Here is a 23,132-nt window from a genome sequence, read left to right as displayed (position 1 = left end):
ACCATATCAAATCCAGCTCTTATTGCTCATTATTCACACAGTACATGCACACTTGAAAGGAAATGCTCTGAATGTAATTCTTGCATGTATGTTTGCTTGAGGATTATGGAGTAGTTTGGGCACACACTTTCCATGAGATCTACTAGCTGATCACTTAGTACTAACAATAGAAAGCTAAGGAACAGTTGTGATTAATTCTCCTTTAAGACAGGTTTTGGATTTGAGGCTAGAGATAGCTGCTGAGACCTTTTAAGTCCTTGGCTGTCTCAGAATAACCCGGGGAATCTTTGGAAGTATGACTCTTCTTGTTTGTGCTCCTGAGTGAAGTCATGTAAAATTGAACTTTGTAGTTGCAGAAACTAACTTCAGGGCACAGACAAACCCAAAGTTAACAATAAAGAAAATCAACATTTCCACCAATTATGTTGGAAGGGAAATAAATGGCACCACCCAAATAAATAAAAATAAGTAACATTTTATTGATTTATTTATTTGTGTGGCAAAATGTATGCACAAAAGTCTGATTGTGAAATCCTACCTGTCTTGCTCTCCTGTTGCTCTTTGGAATCCAGAGACGCTTGCGCTTCATCAAGTTGACCCTCAGTTTCTAATGATTCTGTGATTGGATATATTAAAAGTTAAAATCACTATTGAAGATAAACTGGGATTCTTTACATAACTGAGACACACTTACACACAAATTCATGTTAGAACTAAAAACTTTGGGGAAGCACACAGTTTCCATGAGATCTACTGGCTCACACAAAACATCATTTGTGTGGTGCTGTCTATGTACAGTGCTAAGGACTCAGCTATGTACAATTCTAAGGCCTGGCTTTTTTGCAGCCTGAATGTCTGAACTAGGGTACAGAAAGATGTTATTACTAGAGAAGATATGGTCAAAGGAAAATGGAAAAGGAAGATAATACAAGACAAATGTCTTTGTTAGGCAAAAATCAATGGTATTGTGTGCAAATCTTTGACAGCGACATCTTTACATTATTTCATTATTGAATAAATGACATTTGAGAGAAAGTAAGTGCAAGCAAAGGCATAGAATAATGTGGCACAGAGTTTCTTTTAATATAAAAAAGGATAAGCCACATGGTACAGAAGACCAACCTCCAGATTTTTCTTTCTCTTTAGTCTCGTCAGAAGCAGAAGGTTGTATTGTCTGGCCTGATTCAGTCACTGGTGGCATTTTGGTCTGTGATTCAGATGCAGATGGATGATCAAAGTCTATGGATTCTGTAGGCACAAGAAAACACATCCTTCCTAATGTTTACAAAGCCACTTTAAATCTTCAAGGATAGAAATCCATAGTATCATTAACAATATAAGTATTCTTCATGTGTTTTAATGTGTTGGAAGCCACCCAGAGTTGCTGGGGCAACCTAGTCAGATGGATGACATACAAATTATTATTATTATTATTATTATTATTATTATTATTATTATTATTATTAACTAGACAACAATTCTCTTTTTAGACTAGATGTATGTTCCAATAGGTAGGCATGTTTGAAATCACACAGGAGGCAGAAGAACAAATAAGGCATGGTTACATACATCCCAGTGATTATGACTAAAAGCAACTCTGAATTACAAAATATCAAAGAGATGTCAGTCATGTTCAGAACTTGGGATATTTCCCTAGATAAGTCATCAGGGACAGAGGCTTTTTAGTGCTGGATCCATAGCTATAGAATTCTACCCCACCCCCACCCAAGATCTACATAAAGCCCACTCTTGAGATATTTCTAAATTGATCCCAATGACTTTTAAAAAAATTATCTGTTCCCAAAATGTCCTATTCAGACTTTTTTATTGTTTTACCCGCTGCTTAGTCTTTAACTTCAGATAGCTTGTCAAGAGGATATAACATCACGAAGAGTGCATAAGATCTAACAAGCATAAAACCAGCAACAGATGATAACATCTATACAACAGAGTTCACAGCCACACCAAATGTGTTTTGGCCCATCCCTAGCTTTGTTTACTTACCTACTTCTGGTCCTCCTAACCTTCATCCGCTCTCTTGGATCTTGACCTCTGTCTGGTTTCAACTATACATCTGCCTCTAGTCGTTTGATTCATGATTTATTGCTCTGGAAAGTGCTTGTGTTAGACCATGCATCTGTCCCATTAGAACAGCCTGCCAGGGTCCCAGAGTCTGACACTCAAGAGTCTGACTACTTCTGAGGCCTGAAAAGTACGCTTAGAGGCAACGTTTGTCACTGTGTAATGTATGAAGCCCCTCTTAGTCAAAGAAAACAACTAAAAAGTTTCAATCAACATTCATTAGACTCAATGCCTGCAACAATAAAATTTATCATGCTTGCTTTGAGAATAGAAACTGAGTATATGCAGTTATATGCAGGTGAAATCAATCTGCAATAGTAGATTGAACAGGAGTAGCATCATCATGCAAAGGTCAACATGACTGAGATGTTTGATTAGTCAGTGTTTGATTATGGAAATCAAATTGTAGCTTGGGGAAAACTTGCTTTTCTCAGGCAAAGAACTGTGGCTCATCTTCAATACAGGCATTTGTGCATGACATTCTTTTTTCCTTGATGAGTAACTGTTTGAATAGAAGATAACAAGTACCACCACCCAAAAGCTAACTTTATCTCACACAGAAATATTTCAGCAACTTCTATAATTTTTTTAGGGTTCAGTTCAGAACTTTGTTCACGAGTCACTGAGCTGGAGGAAAAAGAGAAGGCAAACATAGCAAATTCCTCCTTTCCATCCTCCAGCAGGAACCTGCACTGGCTATCAATCCCTTCTGCAAACAGGAGTCTTTTCTTCTATAGAATCCAGGGCGTATACCTTTTCAGAAGGCAACTCCATTAATTTTTAAACATATATGTTTAGTACTGCAACTTGAAATGAAAATAGGTGTTTTTTTTTAGAAATAGCATACTGAATTAAAGAACCCAGCAGTTATGTATGGAAGTGAGAGCCGGACCATAAAGAAGGCTGATCGCTGAAGAATTGATGCTTTTGAATTATGGTGCTGGAGGAGACTCTTGAGAGTCCCATGGACTGCAAGAAGATCAAACCTATTCATTCTAAAGGAAATCAGCCCTGAGTGCTCACTGGAAAGACAGATCCTGAAGCTGAGGTGCTAATACTTTGGCCACCTCATGAGAAGAGAAGACTCCCTGGAAAAGACCCTGATGTTGGGAAAGATGGAGGGCACAAGGAGAAGGGGACAAAAGAGGACGAGATGGTTGGGCAGTGCTCTCAAAGCTACCAACATGAGTTTGACCAAACTGTGGGAGGCAGTGAAAGACAGGAGTGCCTGGCGTGCTCTGGTCCATGGGGTCACGAAGAGTCGGACACGACTAAACAACAACAGATTCTTAAGTATTTTTTTTAAATATTTAGCAATGCCAAGTGACTATCAAAGGTAAGCATTTAAACTTTAGAAATAAATACATACATGATTAGGTGACTGAAAAATCATTCATATATTCTGCATTTTGCACAGAACTATGTCCAAAATGAACGCTATCTTGGCACGTGCTTTATAACAAGTTGAGATTTGAATTTCTTATGCACAAGCACCACAAAAAAGGGCAAGAGTGAAGATGCTCACTCTTGTGCAGGTATGCTCATTCAGAGGAAGCAGCATCTTCAAGCACTTCTCAAGCACCGCTTTTTGCAGTGCTTATGCATACGGCAGGAGGTATTATATTGGGAGCTGAGGTCCTAAGTCATACAGGGTTTTGTGGATCAAAACTAGCACCAGGGCTGGCCTAGGACATTTTGCTGCTTGAGGCAAAGGACAAGATGCCCCCTGCCCTGCCATTCAACATGCAGAAGCCTGCCAGACTGACAGCTACCTCTTTTCTCAATGACAGCAATAAGAGAAGCATCCTCCACTACACTCAAGGGCAGCAAGATAGTTTAGAGCAAGTCAAATAGTGAGCATACACAGGGAAGTGAATATCTGGGGGCTCAAAGGAATGTGGGGGGCACTGGGGAGGGGGAAACTTCTGTTGCTGCCATTGCACCAGAGCATCTGCTGCCTGAGATTAGCTGTCTTACTGACTAGCATTCTCAATTGGGTCCAGTGGTTGAGCTCAAATTCACAGGATCAGCTTCCACACAGAAACAATTCCAAATATTGCTATTGCATTATTTTTTTACCTCTCTCTTCGGCAAATTCTTCAGCTTGCAGTTTCAGCATTTCCTGCAGTTCTTTTCTGCAATTAGTAAATTGTACAGATATTTATGAGAAACTGGTTGAAAACTCTAGCTCATTCTTCTTTAAATATATTCCTGGAACAGGGTACAAACCAATAAATCCTAATATTATTTTATTAATAATATTTGCTAGTTGCTTTTCTCACAGACTGCACCAAAGAAACTTACACTGAAAGCAATTACGAACTGCAAAGTTAAGAGCTAAAAACACAGCTACTCAGATAAGAGGCCGGAGCAGGACTAATACATAACAAACCAAATTAATATACCCACACAAGACAACAAAATGAAACTACACTCCAGTGAGGGCATACACATTTATCTCCACAAAGGCCTGGACAAATAACTGTGATTTTAACTAGTGCCAAAAATACATCAGGGTTGGCATCAAGCCTGTAGAAGGAAGACATTCCACAGCCAGGGTGCCTGCATCAAAAACACCCTCTTATACATTGCTGCATAGTGGATAATTGACAAATGTGGCAATGATAAAGAGGAAATCCTTGCTAAATTGTAACACCTGGGCAGGCATATGGGGTACAGGTGTTCCATCAAGTAAATAAGTCCTAAGCAGTGTAGGGATTTGAATGTTAGAACAAGCACCTTGAATTTATCTCAGTAGCAATCCAGCAGCAATGCACGGCTTCTTCAGAGACGGTGTAATATGTTATTGGTAGGCTGTCCTGCTTAACAGCCTACTTGCAACCTTTCAAACAACCCCAAATGCAGCTCCACGTAGAGGGCAAATGGTGTTTCGTTTTTCAAATATTTTACCTTGCTTCTTCTTCCTCTTGTTTCTTCTTTAAAGCTTCGTCTGTTAGCCTTTTTATAATTTTAGCATCAACTTCTGCTTTATTTGCTTGGTACAGTCTAGTGAGCAATACCTTTCCTGCAATGTAATAGAAAAAGATGCTATGAAATAAGACTTAGAATTTGCATATAGTTTCAAAAATTAAAGAGAAATTTCATATATCATGGACATATCATTGTACAGTTTAGGACAGGTCTGTTTCTGAATGAACTTCTCTCTCTTTAGTGGATTACTTTTGATGCTCTGTAGGCAATTAACTCCTTTTCAAAAAGTTAAGAAGTTTAGCTGGCAAGAAAATGGAAAAAATAATAAAGATAAGCTTTTTCTAAATCAGACCTTAACTGATGCTTTGCAGGTGGTTTTCCCCCAAGCTACTTGGGATAGCTCAGTGATAAAAAAAAATAGTAATGGGGCACAGAATCCTGGTTCAGTTCCTGGCAACTCTAGTTAAAAGGAACTTGACAAGCAGACTGAGAAACATCTCTGCTAGAGACCTTGGGGAACTGCTTCCTGCCAGAGCATACATTGTTTGGCTAGATCAGGGCTGGGGAATCTACATAAACAAAAGCAGAGCCTGCTGGATCAGACCAAGGGTGCATCAAGTCCAGCATCCTCTTCTTCCTAGTGACCAGCCAGATGCCTGTGGAAGCCCGCAAGCAGGACATAATGCAACAGTGCTCTTCCCACTTGCTGTTTCCAGCAACGGCCTTTTCAATTGGCCCTGGAAGTCTCACCCCTTTCCAAATAACTCCTTGAGCAATTTTGCCTGGTTGGACTGTCTCCTTAAACTTTTATGCAACGTCTCATTCTTGCCTGGGAGGAACATGGAGAGAAGTGTGGAGTGTGTGTAGGCACTCCCAACTTTTACCTGGCTGGAATATATCCTACTCAACAATGGTGAGAGTCACATCCATTGCTCTGTCTGCATTTGCACCTGGCTCCACCCAACACTGGCATGCAGTCTTTAGAAGGTTACTGATAAGTCCATTTGGCTGAAAAAGGTTCCCCACCTTTGGGCTAGATCAGTGGCGTAGCGTGGGGGGTGCAGGGGGGGCCGGCCGCACCGGGCGCAACATCTGAGGGGGTGCGCGCTAATCTAGTGGAAGAGACTCGAGTGCTAAAATCCACGGGTTAGGGGGCGCAAATTACTTGCCTTGCCCCGGGTGCTGACAACCCACGCTACGCCACTGGGCTAGATGAACCTATGATCTGGCCCAGTATAAGGTAGTTTCCCATGTTCATATACCCTGGAGGATTGTTTCAAAAATAGCTTTAATGTTAGACATTCAATTTTAAATATGCACCGACCATTTTGTTCAGCATTCTTCAAGCAAATCACAGTATCCGGTAGAAGTTCTTTTTCTACCAAAGCTGCCCAGTGTTCTGTCGATGGAGGAAAATTATCCAAGACCCATCCTCCTTTTTCTGCAGCTCCAGGATATCTGTATTTATTTGATTTAGAAAGCTGTAATAAAACACTGCCGTTAATAACAACAAATAATATTGATGAAGCTATTAGTAAATTGTAGTGTAGTAGTTAGATTGTCGGACTATGGCTGGAGATCTTCATCATTTATGAAGTTCTCACTGGTAGCCTTGAGCCTGTCAGTATTTCCCAGCCTAATCTACCCAACAGGTGTATTGTAAGGATAAAATGGGACAGCATGTGAACACTGTCTTAAGTAATAGAATTCTGATCAAGCATATCAAAACGAGCTCACATATGGTACATTAATGTATTAGAAGGAAGAGAGGGAGTTGCAAATTTGTGCCAGTTAGTGGTTGCTTCCACACTGGCCCCTTTCCTCCTCACAATTGTCATTCTTTGTTCACTCACTTTCACAGAGAATTCAGATGGTATCGTTGACAAATTGTTACAGCCAAGTGTTTTCTGTATTCCTCAAATTTGTTCAGTTTTGGTAACAACAAATATTGCAATAAAATCCAACTACAAAGCCAGTTTGTATAGTTAAAAAGCACTAAAATGAACTTAAAAAGCACACATTTTGTATCGCTTCCCATCAATCGTAGTTGGGGCATTAAATGGTAAACTCTTAATTATTCCTTGTTTGAATAACCTTTCTTAATTACCCCAATAATTAAGAAACATGGGGGGGGGAGCTTTCAAAACTGATTTCCTCTCATTCCAACTCCTCTGCCATTTTTATAATGTTATTTGCCAATAATTAAAGACTTTGGCCACGGTAGAAACTGACAATGGAGTAGTAAACAGTGCAGTCCTATGCATGTTTATCCAGATGTAAGTCCCACTCTGTTCAATGAGGCTTTCACTCAGGTAAGTGTGCACAGTGGGCAGTCTAAGAGGAGACTTTCTAGGGGCAATTAAGAGGCAACTCATCACACATCTCCTGGCCATGAGGATCAGGAAGCAATAAAATGGGCAGGACTCACAAGCAGGAAACTTTTAATTAATATGGAAAGGTTGTTTTGGGAAGTTTAACATTATGTAGGAGATTTTGGTCATGAGGAAGCATTTTGCGGAATGGTAATATGTTATATTAATCACTGTGTGCAGCCTCTGTTTCCTGCAAAAGGTGGGGAAGTTGTGAGATTAGAAACCAAGGTGCACCAGAATGGTGATGTTTAAATGACTGATGAGAGCGCCTCTGAACTCTCATGGGAAAGCATTCATACTCAACAGTATACAAGCAATTGGTGTGGTGGGATGATGCCATGGAACCACCCTCCCAACAATAACAGCATTACCGCTGATTACCTAAACAGTGCTGGTGTAGGGCAGGGTGGAGTGGAGTTTGGGGCTGGGAGGGGGGCACCTGCAGCAGCAGCAGATTGGCTCCATTGTTGTGCCTGCATAATCCCAACTTTGCCTCCACCCTGCTCCACGTTGGTAATCAGCAGAGATGCTGCTGCTGGGAGGGCAGCTCCTTCCTCCCATGCCAGCTGTCCCTGTGAACACAAAGCACCAGCTGTTGGCTTTAAACTACCCTATATTCTTAAGTGAATATATTCCAAACCTATATTCAAAATAGAGAATTTGAAAAGAAAATTCATGAAAATGCACATTTATGAGTAACATTTTCTGAAATAACAGCACATTTTCTTTGATACTGGTACTTTTACCTCAGTAATTGCTTCTTCTAATGCATCAGCATATGCTTCTGGTGGTAGCAGTATTGGAGAGAACATTACAGCTTCAATGGCTTTCTGTACTATCTCTTGCACCTCTGGATGCTCAGATGTTACCTCCGAGCTCTGGGGCACTGAGGTTTCTGTTAGAAAAATGTAAATGGAAACATGCAGGTGAATATTAGATTCATTTTGCCAGAAACATTGGTTTGACACTTTATACCTGCCTGTGACTGCATTCCCTGAGGAAATTTCTGCTCAGGTGATGCTCCCTGTGGCCTTTGCCCATTCCTTGTGATTATGTTTGTATAGGGGGATGGAAATGGTTAATGTAGATCAGGGGTCAGCAACGTTTTTCAGCCGTGGGCTGGTCCACCATCCCTCAGACCATGGGGTGGGCCACATTATATTTTGAAGAAAAAAATGAACTAATTCCTATGCCCCAAAGATGCATTTTAAATAAAAGCACACATTCTACTCATGTAAAAACATCAGGCAGGCCCCACAAATAACCCAGAGATGCATTTTAAATAAAAATACACATTCTACTCATGTAAAAACACGCTGATTCCCGGACCGTCCGCAGACCAGATTGAGAAGGTGCATGGGCCGCATCCAGCCCCTGGGCCTTAGGTTGCCTACCCCAATGTAGATTGACCAATGAGAAAGCTCAGAGGCGGAGCCTACCTGGTTTTGAGGCTGAGCCCAGGGGTTTACCATAGAGCGGTAGAAGAGTGAGGGTCAGACAGAGGCATAAAAAGTTGAACATAGTGGTTGTGACAGAGTGGGAGACAGGATAGAACTGAGAGAGAAGAGTATGACAGTGTGAGAAATTGCCACATCGGGTTAAGGGCGTGCATTTGAGAAACCATTCTGAACATATTTAAAATTTGTTTATTCCTCAATAAACTTTAATCTTCGTTGTTGACTTTACAACCTGACTGAGACTCAGTATTTCACCAGAAGAAACCTGGTTGGTGGCAGCGGAAGAATAATGCAGTGGTGTACAGGTCAATAGTCCATGAAATGACCGGGGGCTCTGTATGAATGCCACACTCCCACAGGTGGAAAGGGCTGAGGCAGGGATCTTTACTTCTGTCTTTATAGAATGTCATTAGAATGACCATCCTCTAGGCATATCTAGCTACATAGTGAATGTGTAGGGAAGAAAAATGCAGGCAGAAGAGCTAAATGCTGGGCAAATTAAGTACCTTAAACAAAGGCAGACCTATCAAATTATCATTGATAAATTATAATAAGATTGCCCAGGCTACCTCAATGGACACCCATTTCTTTGAGAAATGCTTCTGATGGTGACGTATGCTCACCACACACTCATCTCAGTGGTAAAGCACATTAGTGAAACAACTAACTTGGGCTAGTGCACAGGCAACAGTCTTCTGGTCCATTTCTGAGCCCACTGTGAGATATCTCACAGACTGCCTTCTCCTGCATGAACCTGCCCAAGTACTATGATCCTCATTCAATGCCTTTTTCTGGATTGGTACTCTGCAGTGGGGCAGGTAGGTCCTGGGTAGGTCTTCCTTCTCATTTGTGATGTCCCACCCTTGCAAAATGCTCCCTAATGTCAAGAGACTCCATTATCTTTTCCAGGTGAATAACTTTTTATTTTACCAGGATTTTAGTTCGTTTTAGCTGTGTAAAATCCAGATAAAGCGTTTTCCCACCCCACCTCAAATGTATATTTTTATTCCATTTTAAAACTTAATAGTACACAGGTAACTCACAAGTTATGCGTATTTAACTAGTGTGCATTCAGCTTTACAAACTTAGCAAATAAAAATAAAAATGGGGTGGAAAGTGGGCAGGTGTCTGGGGGAAAAAGACTTTGGCAATTACACTCACAATTGAACCCAATGTGATTTGACTCTATACCCAACTTTGGCTTTATGCACTATCCCAAGATGCAGCCCTGGTGTAAGGTGAGAGTCGCCTGTATCATAAACTGCTTTGAGAGGTTGCTTATGCTCTATATAAATAAATAAATAACCTGTCATCACTAATAAATAAAATGCTATGTCTAACAACACTTCCATTTTGAATAGCTAACTATTGCTACTTGCTATGATCAATAATACCAATTTCTTCTGCAGCCTGGGATGGAGACAACTCTTCCATTTCACCTTCATCTTCTTCTTTTATGATACTACTTTCTAGGCATAGAAAGAAAGAAAAAACACATGGACACATATATGTATTCAGTGTTGTGGACAATCATTTTATTTGTTCCCATTATCTTCTCTCTTACTATGTAAGAACCCTGCCATTGGCTGTATCCACTAATGTTACAATCAGAACACCATCAAATGCATGCTTGTGAGAGCAGACAGGTGGGCATGTCCAGGGAGGAAAAGGCATAGATAACCTAACCGGGGGGGGGGGGATTTCAAATGCATATCAAGTAAGCACATCCACCTTTGTGGCAGGATCTAGAATCCATCTAGATTTAAAGCAGTATGTTGAGACTGAGCATGAATGATTCTGGATTAAAAAACACACTCACCACTATATTTTTGTGCTACAAATGGATTGATGTGTGTACACAGCCATAGTTTCAGATTCTGACCTGTTCTCACAAACCAAGTTACTATAATACCTTTTTGGCTGCCAGATGTTGTAACACTTTGCTGCACTGAACTTATTTCACCAGCGGTAATACCCTCTTCATATTCATCTGGCTCTTTGTCACTTAAGTCTTGGGCTATCAATGCCGCTGTAAGAGAAAATTAAATATGGAGAAGTTCTGTCAAGAAAAGACAAGTACATTTTCTACTATAAAAGGGTACAGCATACATTTTTACTGGGCAGCAGGGCACCAATCCAAAGGGAGCAGAGGAATCACCAGCTTCAAAGCCTTGCTGAGCTCTGCTGGCCTCAGGTGGTGCTTGCGCATTCCTCCCTCTTCAGCATTCCTCCCCCCAATTAAAAAAAGATTGTTCTTCCCAGCTCCAGGAATGGCATACTTCCCCCTCTATTCTGGGGCCATATTGGGAATAGAAGGGTTTTGAATCCAGCAGCCTCCCTCCAGCTACCCCTGGAGCACTTCCTTTTTGCCTTCTCCACCACAAGTGGTGGGATAGCATGGCACACTTACATGAGAATAAACGCAGCTGAACATAGCTTTTTTTTCTGAGTAAGCATGCAGAAGACTTCACTGCAAATGCCTTGGAGTTTGATACTACTTGGATTACAATATGATTTAAATATTTGAAATTGCTAACCATACTATTTGTGTAATACTAGGGTAAACAACCTAGCGTCCTCTGGATGTTCTGTACTATAACTCCCATAATCCCTGACCAATAGCATGCTGGCTGAGGCTGATGTTTTAGTCTAGACTGCAGTGTTTCCCAACCTTGGGCCTCCAGCTGTTTTTGGACTACAACTCCCATCATCCCAAGCTAGCAAGACCAGTGGTCAGGGATGATGGGAATTGTAGTTCAAAAACAGCTGGAGGCCCAAGGTTGGGAAACACTGGTCTAGAGAGCACCAAGTTGCCTATCCCTGCTGTAGTAACATCAATGATTGCCTTTCAATGGGAAGGCCTTCCAATATAACACAAATAACTAAACACCTCAAATTTTACATAAAACAACTTCACCTTGCTCCTGGTACAGTCGTTCATTTTCCATTTTTTCTTTCACTTTCTGAATGCCTGCCTGAATCGCTTCATAGCGAGTCTGCTCAATGAGCTGTAATCTTGCCTCTTCAAATTGTGCTTTAAGAAGATCCTCCATATCAATAACCTAAATAGCCATTGAAAGTAAAGCATCAGGGGATTGTGGGAGAGAAAAAATTATGCCTGCACAATTTTTCTCAAAACATAGAAAGTGGAAACTTGAAGAGCCCCACCTCCTTATGTCACCTGCACCAATTGATGCACCTGCTGCCAAGTCTGGTAACGAAAGCTGAAACCTCATAAAATAGAAGTTAACCTTCTTTTGATGTCATTTATTTTCATTGAAAAATATTTTTCAAGGATCCTTGTTTTTGCTACTGACCTATCCGTCCCTGTACCTTTAAATCTGATATATATCCCCTCACCTTTATGGCAAACCCTTTTTTTACTAAACATCTCATTGGGAACCGCCCCCCCCCCCTTTTCTGCAATATCCTTGGAATCTCAAATTGGGCACTTAGGACAGCCCAGCCCACTTACTCTTTGCACCACCTGGCAGTGTTCAGGCAGAGGGAACTGCTCGCCTGATTGCTGAAACTCTGTGGTGCCACCTCTGGAAACACTGAGATGGTGAACTGCAGCTTTCAGCCCAGCAGGATCAGGTGACTGAGGAAACCAATAAGGACCCATCTGGCCTTTCATAATTGCTGTGTCTGGCCTGACTCCTCCATTGGAGCAACTCATTGCTTATTGTGTAGGTTGAGATGCAAGCCCTGCCTGAATCTGCATAGCTACCAATCTATCTACCGGCATGAGACCTGGTCTCATACCTTGACTTTTGTTTATTCAGGATCCTATCTTTGGTTCCTTGTCAGCAAAACCATCACATGACTGGGAGCCTTAATGCAATTTAAATAAAATAATCTATAGACTAAATTATTGTCATTTATACACAAGTATTAATTTATACCTACCTTTCCCTGATAATAGTTTGCAATCAAGCCACACAAGGTTGTACGCCCAGATAATGGAGGTCCAAATACTACTACTTTACAAGGTGGAAGAGGCATAGGTGGTAGAAGATAGGGACGGGGATTCAGCATAAACTCCTTCAGGGCTTCTTCACTTGAAAGCATATACATCTTACCTAAGAAGCTAAAAAGAAAACAAAATCATAGAATGACAGGCTTAGGATGATTGTACTCACATTAAGGCACACTGGATTTTGGCCTACCCAAGGGCATAGTCTGTTGATCCCATGATAATTTCCCCTTGTTTTAAAGCAACAGGACATGCTCGTCCCCATCTGCTGCGACGCCATCTGTATCTAGGTGCTACAAGTTTGTAGGCTGCAAGCACCCGGAACAGTTCATCCTGTATGCCAAAACAAAAGAATTAAAGTGCTACATTTATTTTACAAAGTGATCAAATATCTTCACATATTTCCAAAAATTACTGCACTACATTTACATACTACAGATATGTAGCTTTGCCTATGTAGGGTACTGCACAACCATAACAAGGGCCATAGGAGTTAAGGGACATGGAGAGGGAAAACTGTAATTTATTTATTGTAAATATTTATATACTGTGCTATTATGAAAACATCTCAAGGTAGTTGTATCAAAAATGCAAGAAAAATAAAATAAATCTAGCAGTGTTACTTGTTAGTATAAAATTTAACTGAAAAAGGTATGACAAATGACTGGCATCAGTAGCCTGCAAGTATAGGTAGGCCTTCATAAATAAGTAGAAACTAAATCATCTTATGCCTTATTTCCATGGGGAGGTTAAAGAGTGGGGGCCACAACAGAAAAGGCTCTCTTCCTGGCCTCCATACAATGAGGTTCTACAGGCTACTGCACAACCACAAGGGCCTCTTAAGATGACAATCTAACCATGTTAACGATTATTTGTTTTGGAAAGGTGACAAACAAATGGGGGGGGGCGATTAAAATGTTGGACAAAACAAACAGTGCTGAGCTGATGAATCAGGATCAACTGTTTGGGAGCCTCATGGAATATATGCTTCTAGTTTTGTCTTGCGCTTCTGCTAAATAAAAAATAAAAGATTTCTTAAGTCTATATCAGCATTAAATGTCATTGCCACCTTTGCATTATAATGTGCTATTGCTATTGCTATTGCTGCAGACAACTAACTATAACACATGCAAATATCAAGCTTACGTTATCCAGTCCATCCAACATTTCTTCCTCACCACTCTGCAGTTTGGTTATAAGAGCTCCATTTCGTAGGCCCATGGACTGAAGACGAGCTATTACTGTCTAAACAAAAACAAAAACTTTTTGCATAAATGGTCCTTTATACATTTAATTGTTGTCAAAATACAAAACCAACAGGCATTTGGCAATTTACTCAGGTACCCCTCAAAAGTAATCAACAATATTTTTAAACAATGGAAAGAAAAATTCTAAATGGGGTCAGAGAGAAATGGATTCACTGACACTTTCAATGTCCTGTAGGCTTCTGCTGACTAGGGCACAAGTAGGTGAGGGGCAGTTTCTTCCTGCTTTTTCACTGTAGCAACTCCAGGCTGGCAAAGCTGAAGAGCTTGAGGATTAGGCCCTGCAGAAGACCTACAAGCTCTTGCCCCAGAAATGCCCTATTTCAGGCTTTCCTGCTACCATTAGCAATAGTTTTGTGTCTGCTTGAGCACAGCTGAGGCCTCTGCTGCAACACAGGATTGCATTATTTTATCTCCATCAATAAAAGATACCAGCTGCAATGCAGAGTCCTACAAATGAAAGGCTTTCCATTTTTGAAAGGACAATATCTGCAGATGTGAGGGTTTCAACTGTTTCCTTCAGATAAAGAGTTAACAAACTTAAGCTCTGTAAAAGTCCTGTTGTCCTGAAGAATGTAGTACTGGAATTGGGGACAGCTCCTTCCACTGAAGGAGATCAAGCCTTTTAAGCAGATAAACCTCTACCACTGAAGGAGAACAACATTCTCCATTTGACTGTGCAGGAAATTTCATGTGTGAGAAAGGTATGTACAGACATCACAACATTCATGAGATTCTGGATCAGAGCATGTCTCTGTATTGCATCTTTATTAAGAGTTCAATCTAATAAAATCCATGTCCCTGCAGATATAACAAAAACCTTTCTGAGTATCATATTCCAAGCATACTAAATGAGTCTGTTTCTTGTGAAAAGAGCACAAGGCACTGGTGAAATATTTCATGATAGCTAGAACTGAGGCTACTAAGCATAGAAATATTTTTGAGCTCCTTGCAAAAAAATGTGTTACAGTGGTTTTTTGTGTGTGCACAGTATATTTATCTCTGTATGTGGGAAAAGACTGATGATCACCCTGATGTAGAAAACTATTGAACAAATATTTTTGGATGTAACTAATTATTGAACTAATGACTATCCTTAACTATATGGGCTCAATGAGCTTGTAAATGAGGCCATAAGTGTATTATACAACTGTCCCAATACTCTGATAAATTTTATTAGACATACTAAAATAGAGGAAGCAGGTATCAGTTTAAACAACAACAAAAAAACTGCAAATAATAATCTGATAATAATCAATTAATCATGCTTCTTTTGAGAGGAATATATAACAATTGCTAAGTACATACTGCAATGAGTTCTGCGGCAGGTTTATTTCCATCTAGTTCAAACAGGTACTGGGAATCCTGCTCAGCCATTAATGTCTAAAAGTGAATAAAACAACAACCAGAAACAAAAATGCTTTATGCATACAGCTGACTGAAAAGACTACACTGCTATCCAATTCTGTTACCTTCCAATCTGATTTCAATTACTTATTTGAGAACAGATTATAAAACTGTTTTTTGACATTCACTTCTGTACAACGCTTTATGAATAGTAAATGTCTAAAATAGTAGCTGTACTAATTCAGGGTATAATATTCATGGTATTATATTAGGGATTGTTGTGCACATAGATGGAACTGCCTTCATACAAAAGACTCACGAGTACAATTGCACTTGTAACTATGTTGTGGCATGTAGCAAGAGATAAAGAAGAGATGTAGTACAGGCAGAATAGCAATGCTAACTATCCTATCCACTTTGCCAGTACTGGGAACACACCTTGATCTAAAACAAGGCTGGATCTTAATCTTAACTCAAAATACAATACCAGTCAATGCAGTAGATCATAAAATAAGCAACTGATATTCTTTATCACCAAATGTAGATATCATAGAATTGTTGAGTTCGAAGGGACCGCAAGGGTCATCTAGTCCAACCTCCTACAATGCAGGAATCTTTTTGCCAAACACGGGGCTCAAACCCATTACCTTGAGATTAAGAGTCTCATGCTCTACCAACAGAGCTAACCCAGTCTTAGTGGCATGACACAGTTTTCCAACATGCATACCAAATGCCCATACTTCCAGTACAAAGACACTACCCATCCCCCTATTAACAAAAAAGCTAGGTAGGATAAGAATGTATTACCCTATAATTTATGTTTTAGAGTTCTACTTCCTTATGCATGGGCCCAATTCAGCCACCCAGTTCTGTGCTGTTACAGCTGTGATGAGTAACTACAACATGAATGGTTTATAGGAGCAGTGGGCATTTGTGTTATCATCAGTATAATTTACGAGCATAGTTCTCACAGGGCACATGTGGTGATTAGCAATATCAAACAAATTTTGAAGAAATGACAATCAGGTACTTAAAAACAACAACTAACTTACTTCTAGAAGTTGTAGCACAGATCTCATCTTGTTCTTACCTCTAAAGGACGTAGCATAATGTCCTTATAGATTGCAACTCTCTCTTGTATGTTTTCTAAAAAATCTTCTGGTCTGTGCACTAAATGTGGCAAAATTTCCGTCAGCATGATCTGATCAGCTATTGCCTAAGAGTACAACAAAAACAAAAAACATACTTTGTTTCATTATAATTAAAAATAGAATATACCAAGCTTGCTTCTAGTTCCTACTCAAGTATTTTACAGAATGAAAAATCTAAACAGTGGCACAAAGGTGTTTTCAATTCTATAAATGAGAGCTCTGTGTGAGCACCCTCTATATTGTGTGCATAAAGCCTGGGTGTGCCTTGGGGTCACTAGACTGTGGCCTTCATGGATTGAAGGTAGTGGACTGAATCCAACTACGTCAGGGATGGGAACATCAGTCCCAGGGACCAAATGCCTCTCTACCTAGCCTCCCTACTCTCCCCTGGCCACACCCACACTCCCCAGACCACAATCCTCACTGGCCCTGCTTTGCAACCTCCTTGGGTGTTTTTACCTGGTTGGAATGCATCCCTGAACTCTGATGATATTTCTAGCTTGTCTGGATGGAGGGCAGAGAGCATTGTGCAAGTGCGGGTAGAATCTAGCCTACCGGTAAAGGTAAAATTCACATTTGTTGCTTCACCCACTTTTGCCCCTGACCACACCCACCACTGGCATGTCCCACACTCCACTCCACCAGTTGCCCAGAGGAGGATGCATCCCTTTGGCTGAAAACAATTCACTGTTCCTGAAGTAATGCTAAGAGTAGACCCACTGAAATAAAAAGATGTTGACCAACTTAAGTCTGTTGATTTCAATGGGTCACTATAGGCTGCAGCTGGTTACAACATTCCAAATGAGGAATGTTTCTTATGAATGCAGACAAATCAGACTGGAATTTAAACAGTGTCTCCAATGATCAAAGGTATGGTGTTTCTTCATCATTCAGTATACCTCAATATGATCCTCTAGTCCAGTGTTTCCCAAATGTTTTTGGGCAACGGCACACCTGTCTACTGAAAAAAAATCTCGCGGCACACCACCATTAAAGCCCCGCCCCGCCCCGTGACGTCAGCGCGCAGCGTCACGCCGGGAGGGATGCACAAAAGTGAAAGTTTTTTCCCTCCCCCTTGCTGGGGAACCTCCAAGCTTTGGGGGTGGGAGGAGGCAGCAGAGCGAGGGACTGAGGGACGGCGGCAACTGAGGCGGCGGCGGCTGAGGCAGAGCTGGGAAGGGGGTTTCCAGGGGACACGGCAGCTCCTCGAAAGGCTTCTCTCAGCTGCGCTCAATCCGCCTCGGAGAGGATTTCCCCTCCGGTCCCATGCGTTCGTTTGGGGCATCGCTCCGGCTGCTCCCTCTCCCGCCGCGCAGGAGCGATGCCTCTCTCTGGCTTTCCCTCCGCGCAGGCTGAGGGAGGGAGGGAGTGGCGCGTGTGACCCGTCTCTGCTGGGAGACCAAACCCAGCGAGGCAGAGTCGCGCGGAGGCGCCCAGGCAGCGCTTCCGGCTGCGAGGAGGAGCGCCAGGCAACAGCAGGAGGCGCGGCCTCTCCTCGCCGCCGCCGCCCCGCCTCTCGCCGCCCGACTCGCCCGCCTCCCTCCAGGCATCTCGCGGCACACGAGGCAACGTCTCACGGCACACTCGTGTGCCGCGGAACACCGGTTGGGAAACACTGCTCTAGTCAATCCTGCATTCTTGTATACCAAATTCTGGAACTCATTTACAGTGGTACCTCGGGTTAAGTACTTAATTTGTTCTGGAGGTTACAGACGCTTCAGGTTACAGATGCTTCAGGTTACAGTCTCCGCTAACCCAGAAATAGTATCTCGGGTCAAGAACTTTGCTTCAGGATGAGAACAGATATCGCGTAGCAGCGGCGTGGCAGCAGCGGGAGGCCCCATTAGCTAAAGTGGTGCTTCAGGTTAAGAACTGTTTCAGGTTAAGAACGAACCTCCAGAATGAATTAAGTTCTTAAGCTGAGGTACCACTGTAGTTTGTCAGAAAGCTACAATTCCAAGCATGAACTGTAGTTCCCAGGTTTCTTTGGGAAAAGTCATGACTATTAAAGTGTACAATAATACTCTACAATTACAGGACTCGTTTTTTCATAGAAGATTGCCAAAGCCTGGCCTAATAAACAGTGTAACATATTTTATGTTAGAACTGATGTTTGGCATGCATGGGTAAGCGAATAATTCATTAATATGATGTCTTTCCTCCCCTTTCTAAATACATTTTTATAGCTACCTGCTTCAAGCCTTAAAGATCAAGACAGGATAGACATTCAAGTAAGTTTACTAATTCACTGAGCACAGAGAAGAGTCTATTATATTGTATGTATTATTGTTAAGGGCATAAATTATTTTCAATTCACTGAAGAGGATATTTGATATATGTGTAAGATAACTGTACTAGAAAAGAAGTATTTTATTTGAATTCTATCTAGGAAGCAATTTTGTATTCAATTACAAATAGAATTGAGTAAAATGTATTCAACATTGTTTCTGAACAATTCCCAAGTCTTCCTTTACTTGCAATATTCTTAACCTTACCTGTTTAGATAACCTGGTTAAGTTACCTCATTTGTTTCCTCTTCTTCTTCCTCCTCCTCTTCTTCCTCTTCTTCTTCCGCAGATTTGCGTGGCTCTTTCTTCTTTTTCTTACGCTTTTCAATAATATCAGGATCCCACTCTTCCCTTTGATATATTTGCCCTGTTTCAGGGTGCTGCCTTAGTCCACTGATTCTTTGGCACAAATCATAGTCAGGACACTAGTGAAAAATAGGGGGGATGGGATATTGTTTACATAATAACATTGTTCATCTTTAAGATTAAACATAATACCATAGTGAGTCTGATCTCAGTATGAGCTATGTTGGAGGCAAGCCACAACTGTATTTTGGCTCTGCAGAGCCTAACACCTGCCTGGGATCGCTCTCCTTGGTATGCTATAAAGAAGGACAGAACTTGGGAAAGACTGAGCAGCAGCATCTAGTTAAAAGAAAAGGACACTTATAAAATTAAGTGCCATATTGCCTTAGCATGAGAGGCACAGCAGGAACCGACAGAACCCTTTCTGGGTGTCAAACAAGTGGTGAGCCAGGAATGTAAACTCTTTACAGGAGCAGGAATTGAGGGAGGAGGGAAGGAAATCTGCACAGTATTCCCAGTGTGAGTAAAGCTAAAAGAGAGCTTCACAGTTTTGTACATTTTTTAAGGTTGTGCACTAAGTGTAAAATTAAAGTGTACGAACATCTTCAGAACAATAAAAGGGAAATCAGAAGCTGTTTCCAGGGTCTAGTCCAATTCAGTACTGTTTGGTTCAATGTCACCAGGCAGTGGATCACTTTATTCAGCAAAATGTTCATCCAGCCCCTCTGCCCTAAGCTAAAGTGAATGTCAGCATAACTGCTGCTGGGGGGACTTCAAATGACTAACCATGGGATCACCAACCTTTTTGGCACATTTGAAGTGTTGAGAAAGTGCCATGGGCACCAGAGAAAATGTTAACTTTGGGAGAAACCAGAACCTTTGAATGAAACAACTAGAAACCTGGTATTAAGCTAATTTTTACGCATAGTAGGTCCACTGAAATAACTGGACCTAATTTAGTCATGTTCACCAGGGCTTTTTTCCTAGAAAAAGAGGTGGTGTAGCTTTTTTAGGGGGAGCACCCACCTAAAGTAGTTTAACTATTTTTTGGGGGGGAGCACGCAGCCAAAGTTGTCACACAGCTCCAACTGATGTGCCACCATACTGCAATGCTACAGAGCTGCCAGAAGGCACCAAAGGGGTGCCAGAATTCACGAAAGAGGTGCTGGAACTCAATTCCAGTGAGTTCCGGCTAAAAAAATGTCCTGATGCTCACTCATTTCAATGGGTCCACTGTGACTAAAAATTAGTTGAATTATCTGAAATATTTCGCTCCACAGGTATAATCACATTTGCAGAGTAAGTAGTAGATTGACTAAGAAATAATAAAAACTGACATTACCTTAATATTAATCAGAAAATCTGGTTTTAATTTTGCATTTCTAATTACGTCAATTTGTTCTGGTATACTCATGTGTTCTTCAGAGAGAGAAGGAAAATCACAGAGAACATAACCTATGGGAAAAAACACACAACGCCACCCATAAAAAACACACTATTTAATGGGTTGTTGTTTTAAAGTCGAAAATATACAAATTTTACAACCACTTTTACAGAATAATAAGTGTGTAACTGATGTTGTTTCACGAGGATGGGGGGGGGGTCCTAGAAAAATCTTGTGTGAGAACATCAATGTTCAACATGCAGTTATCTTGCTTTATGTGACACTAAATTAGCCAAAAAAAGGCTGTGCTGGGGCTGAATATGAGCATACTGTGTAACTATGAAGGAGGTGGTGTACCTTTCTCCAGCATCAGATTTAGGACGGTGTGTTCCACAAGCTTTGCTAAGGCCATATTGGTTGTCAAGATAACCCCACAATTAATTGGTAGTTGTTGTAGCAATGAGCTTATATATATATATATATATATGCGCAAGTTTATGTTCACCTGCTTTGATATAAGCTATTTGGCTTGCTCTGATGTTATCATTATCTGTGGGCTTGGGGGCTGGGCTCTGAGACCAGAAAAGGGAGCTATCTGTAAAGTTTGGGTATTTGTCACATATATCCTCATCTAGTCAGCTGAAATGATGTATGCTGCTTTGTGTATAAAAAATGTATGCATGTTTGCTTGGGTGTGTATAAGTCATCTCCTTGCTGCAATGTCTGTCTTGTGTCTCTAAAGGCTAGGAGACCTGGCAGGCTGCTTTGCTACACCTTCTTAATAAGGCACTAGAACTGGCCATTCTGGTGTATTTGGCATCCTTCTTTGGTATCCCTGTACCCAACCACTCCAACGAGCCTTCCTTTGGGCCTGCGGTTCAGAACAGGGGGTATAGGCGGTTCTCCCACACTGGGTGCTGAGCAATAGGGGTGCAAAATTGAGAAGGTCCATTTAGGGGCATTAAATTTTGGCCTTGCATAGGGCTCCATATTATCAAAGATTACAATATTACCAAAGATTACTCTCATGCAGGGAGACAAAGCACTGCAATTTATAAGGTTTCCAAGAGATGGAATCCAAGAGAAGAAGCCCATATTGCTTTATTTCAAATAATTAGACAATGATTTCTATGCATCCCTTTAATAAAAAATAAAAATTATGGGATGATTTATAATATTTATATGTTCATAGGTTGCACTGTTGCTAGCAAAGCATAATGTGCAGATGCATCCCCTTGTTAACTTATGTTCAGGGCTACCAAGTAACTAACATCAACCCCCCACCCCCATCATACACAATTATGCCTTTAAAGAAGGATTTGGGGGAGAAAAAAAGTACCAAAGTGAAAAACCTCTGGAGATTCAATCTTTTTCATAAGCATCTTTATAATCAAGTCTTCGGGTATAGCTTGACCTTGATAGAGCAATTCATTACACTAAAGAAAAAGCAAAACAAAACATCATATTCTGCATACATAAAGTAAAATACATAATTAACACACATTAAAATAGGCAGCTACCTAATAACCATTCAGACTATTCACACATCTGGCCCGGGTTTTTTTACTCTGAAAATAGCTCCACAAAATCTCCAGAATCATAGAATCAAAGAACTGTAGAGTTGGAAGGGACCCTGAGGGTCATCTAGTCCCACCCCTGCAATGCAAGAATCCTGCCCACAGCCTTCCCTGGGTGGGTTCAAACCACCCATCTTCTGGTTAACAGCCAGGCCCTCTGATCCCTTGCACCACTCAGGGCATCGTTCACCACATCTTTTACTTCTTCTTTTTAACTGAAGCAACACTGAGATGAAATGGACCGTCACTAACATAGCCTTAAAAACAAAATATGCCCAATAAATCAATTAAAAAGTACAAGGTAAGGGCTCTACCTTGATTCCATATTCTGTTTCTGCTGTTATGTTCTCATCAATAAGCTCTGAAGCTAAAAATGTTACATCATAGAGAAAGAGATTACCATTTATTAGAGTTGACTTCTGGATGCATATGCACATTCAACACAACAGAGTTTAGGTTACTTTAAATAGTAATTAAACAGCAACAATGTAGAATGATCATACAGATCATGATACAGCCCGCTTCTTTAACTACCCCTCCACCGTGGGATGTAAATGCAATCCCTTTGCTAGATGTGCATTTCACAATACGGAGATGATGTCAACATGGGAAGATAGGTATATGCTTAAATAGTTATATGTGCCTCAATAGAGGGCCTTTTCTTTGGTGTCTGTAGGCTTTGCTAGCCCCTTCTTTTCTCTCTTGTGAGAACATAGGTCTTTGGGAAACAGAATGAAGGATTATGTAAGAGCCCTTATGGATCAGCCATAGCAACCAACCAATTGTGTATGAGAATCCCACAAACAGGACATGAAATAAACAGCCTTTTCATTATGTTGTTTCTCGGCACCTGATATTCAGAGGCATAATGTCTTTGATTCTAGATATATAGCCATTGATAGCCTTATCCTTCATGAATCTATCTTCTCTCCTTCTAACGCAACTTGATGAATCCCATAGTTTATCTATGTGCTGTGCGAAAATTAAAAATAACCT

The 23,132-nt window shown here is 41.0% G+C and overlaps 1 protein-coding gene across 2 annotated transcripts in view; it reads right to left on the bottom strand.

Annotated features, from left to right (window-relative positions):
- Positions 1-23,132, bottom strand: part of AK9 (adenylate kinase 9) — a 55,762-nt gene that overhangs the window by 26,512 nt on the left and 6,118 nt on the right. The window contains exons 4-21 of one of the 2 annotated variants that reach the window (XM_028723133.2): positions 22,451-22,503; positions 21,899-21,995; positions 20,518-20,630; positions 19,103-19,294; positions 16,521-16,646; positions 15,392-15,466; positions 13,965-14,063; positions 13,012-13,151; positions 12,752-12,932; positions 11,760-11,904; positions 10,755-10,871; positions 10,237-10,311; positions 8,132-8,280; positions 6,338-6,494; positions 4,993-5,107; positions 4,162-4,217; positions 1,123-1,248; positions 539-616 (exon numbers count right to left, since the gene is read on the bottom strand). In XM_028723133.2, the coding sequence (XP_028578966.2) occupies positions 539-616; positions 1,123-1,248; positions 4,162-4,217; positions 4,993-5,107; positions 6,338-6,494; positions 8,132-8,280; positions 10,237-10,311; positions 10,755-10,871; positions 11,760-11,904; positions 12,752-12,932; positions 13,012-13,151; positions 13,965-14,063; positions 15,392-15,466; positions 16,521-16,646; positions 19,103-19,294; positions 20,518-20,630; positions 21,899-21,995; positions 22,451-22,503 (2,094 nt within the window). The remainder of the gene's footprint in view (positions 1-538; positions 617-1,122; positions 1,249-4,161; positions 4,218-4,992; positions 5,108-6,337; positions 6,495-8,131; positions 8,281-10,236; positions 10,312-10,754; positions 10,872-11,759; positions 11,905-12,751; positions 12,933-13,011; positions 13,152-13,964; positions 14,064-15,391; positions 15,467-16,520; positions 16,647-19,102; positions 19,295-20,517; positions 20,631-21,898; positions 21,996-22,450; positions 22,504-23,132) is intronic. The other variant, XM_028723135.2, reaches the window with a different exon arrangement.

This window comes from Podarcis muralis, chromosome 3, assembly GCF_964188315.1.
Source record: "Podarcis muralis chromosome 3, rPodMur119.hap1.1, whole genome shotgun sequence".
In the NCBI taxonomy this organism is placed as follows: domain Eukaryota; kingdom Metazoa; phylum Chordata; class Lepidosauria; order Squamata; family Lacertidae; genus Podarcis; species Podarcis muralis.
This window is presented reverse-complemented; position numbering and strand designations above follow the sequence as displayed.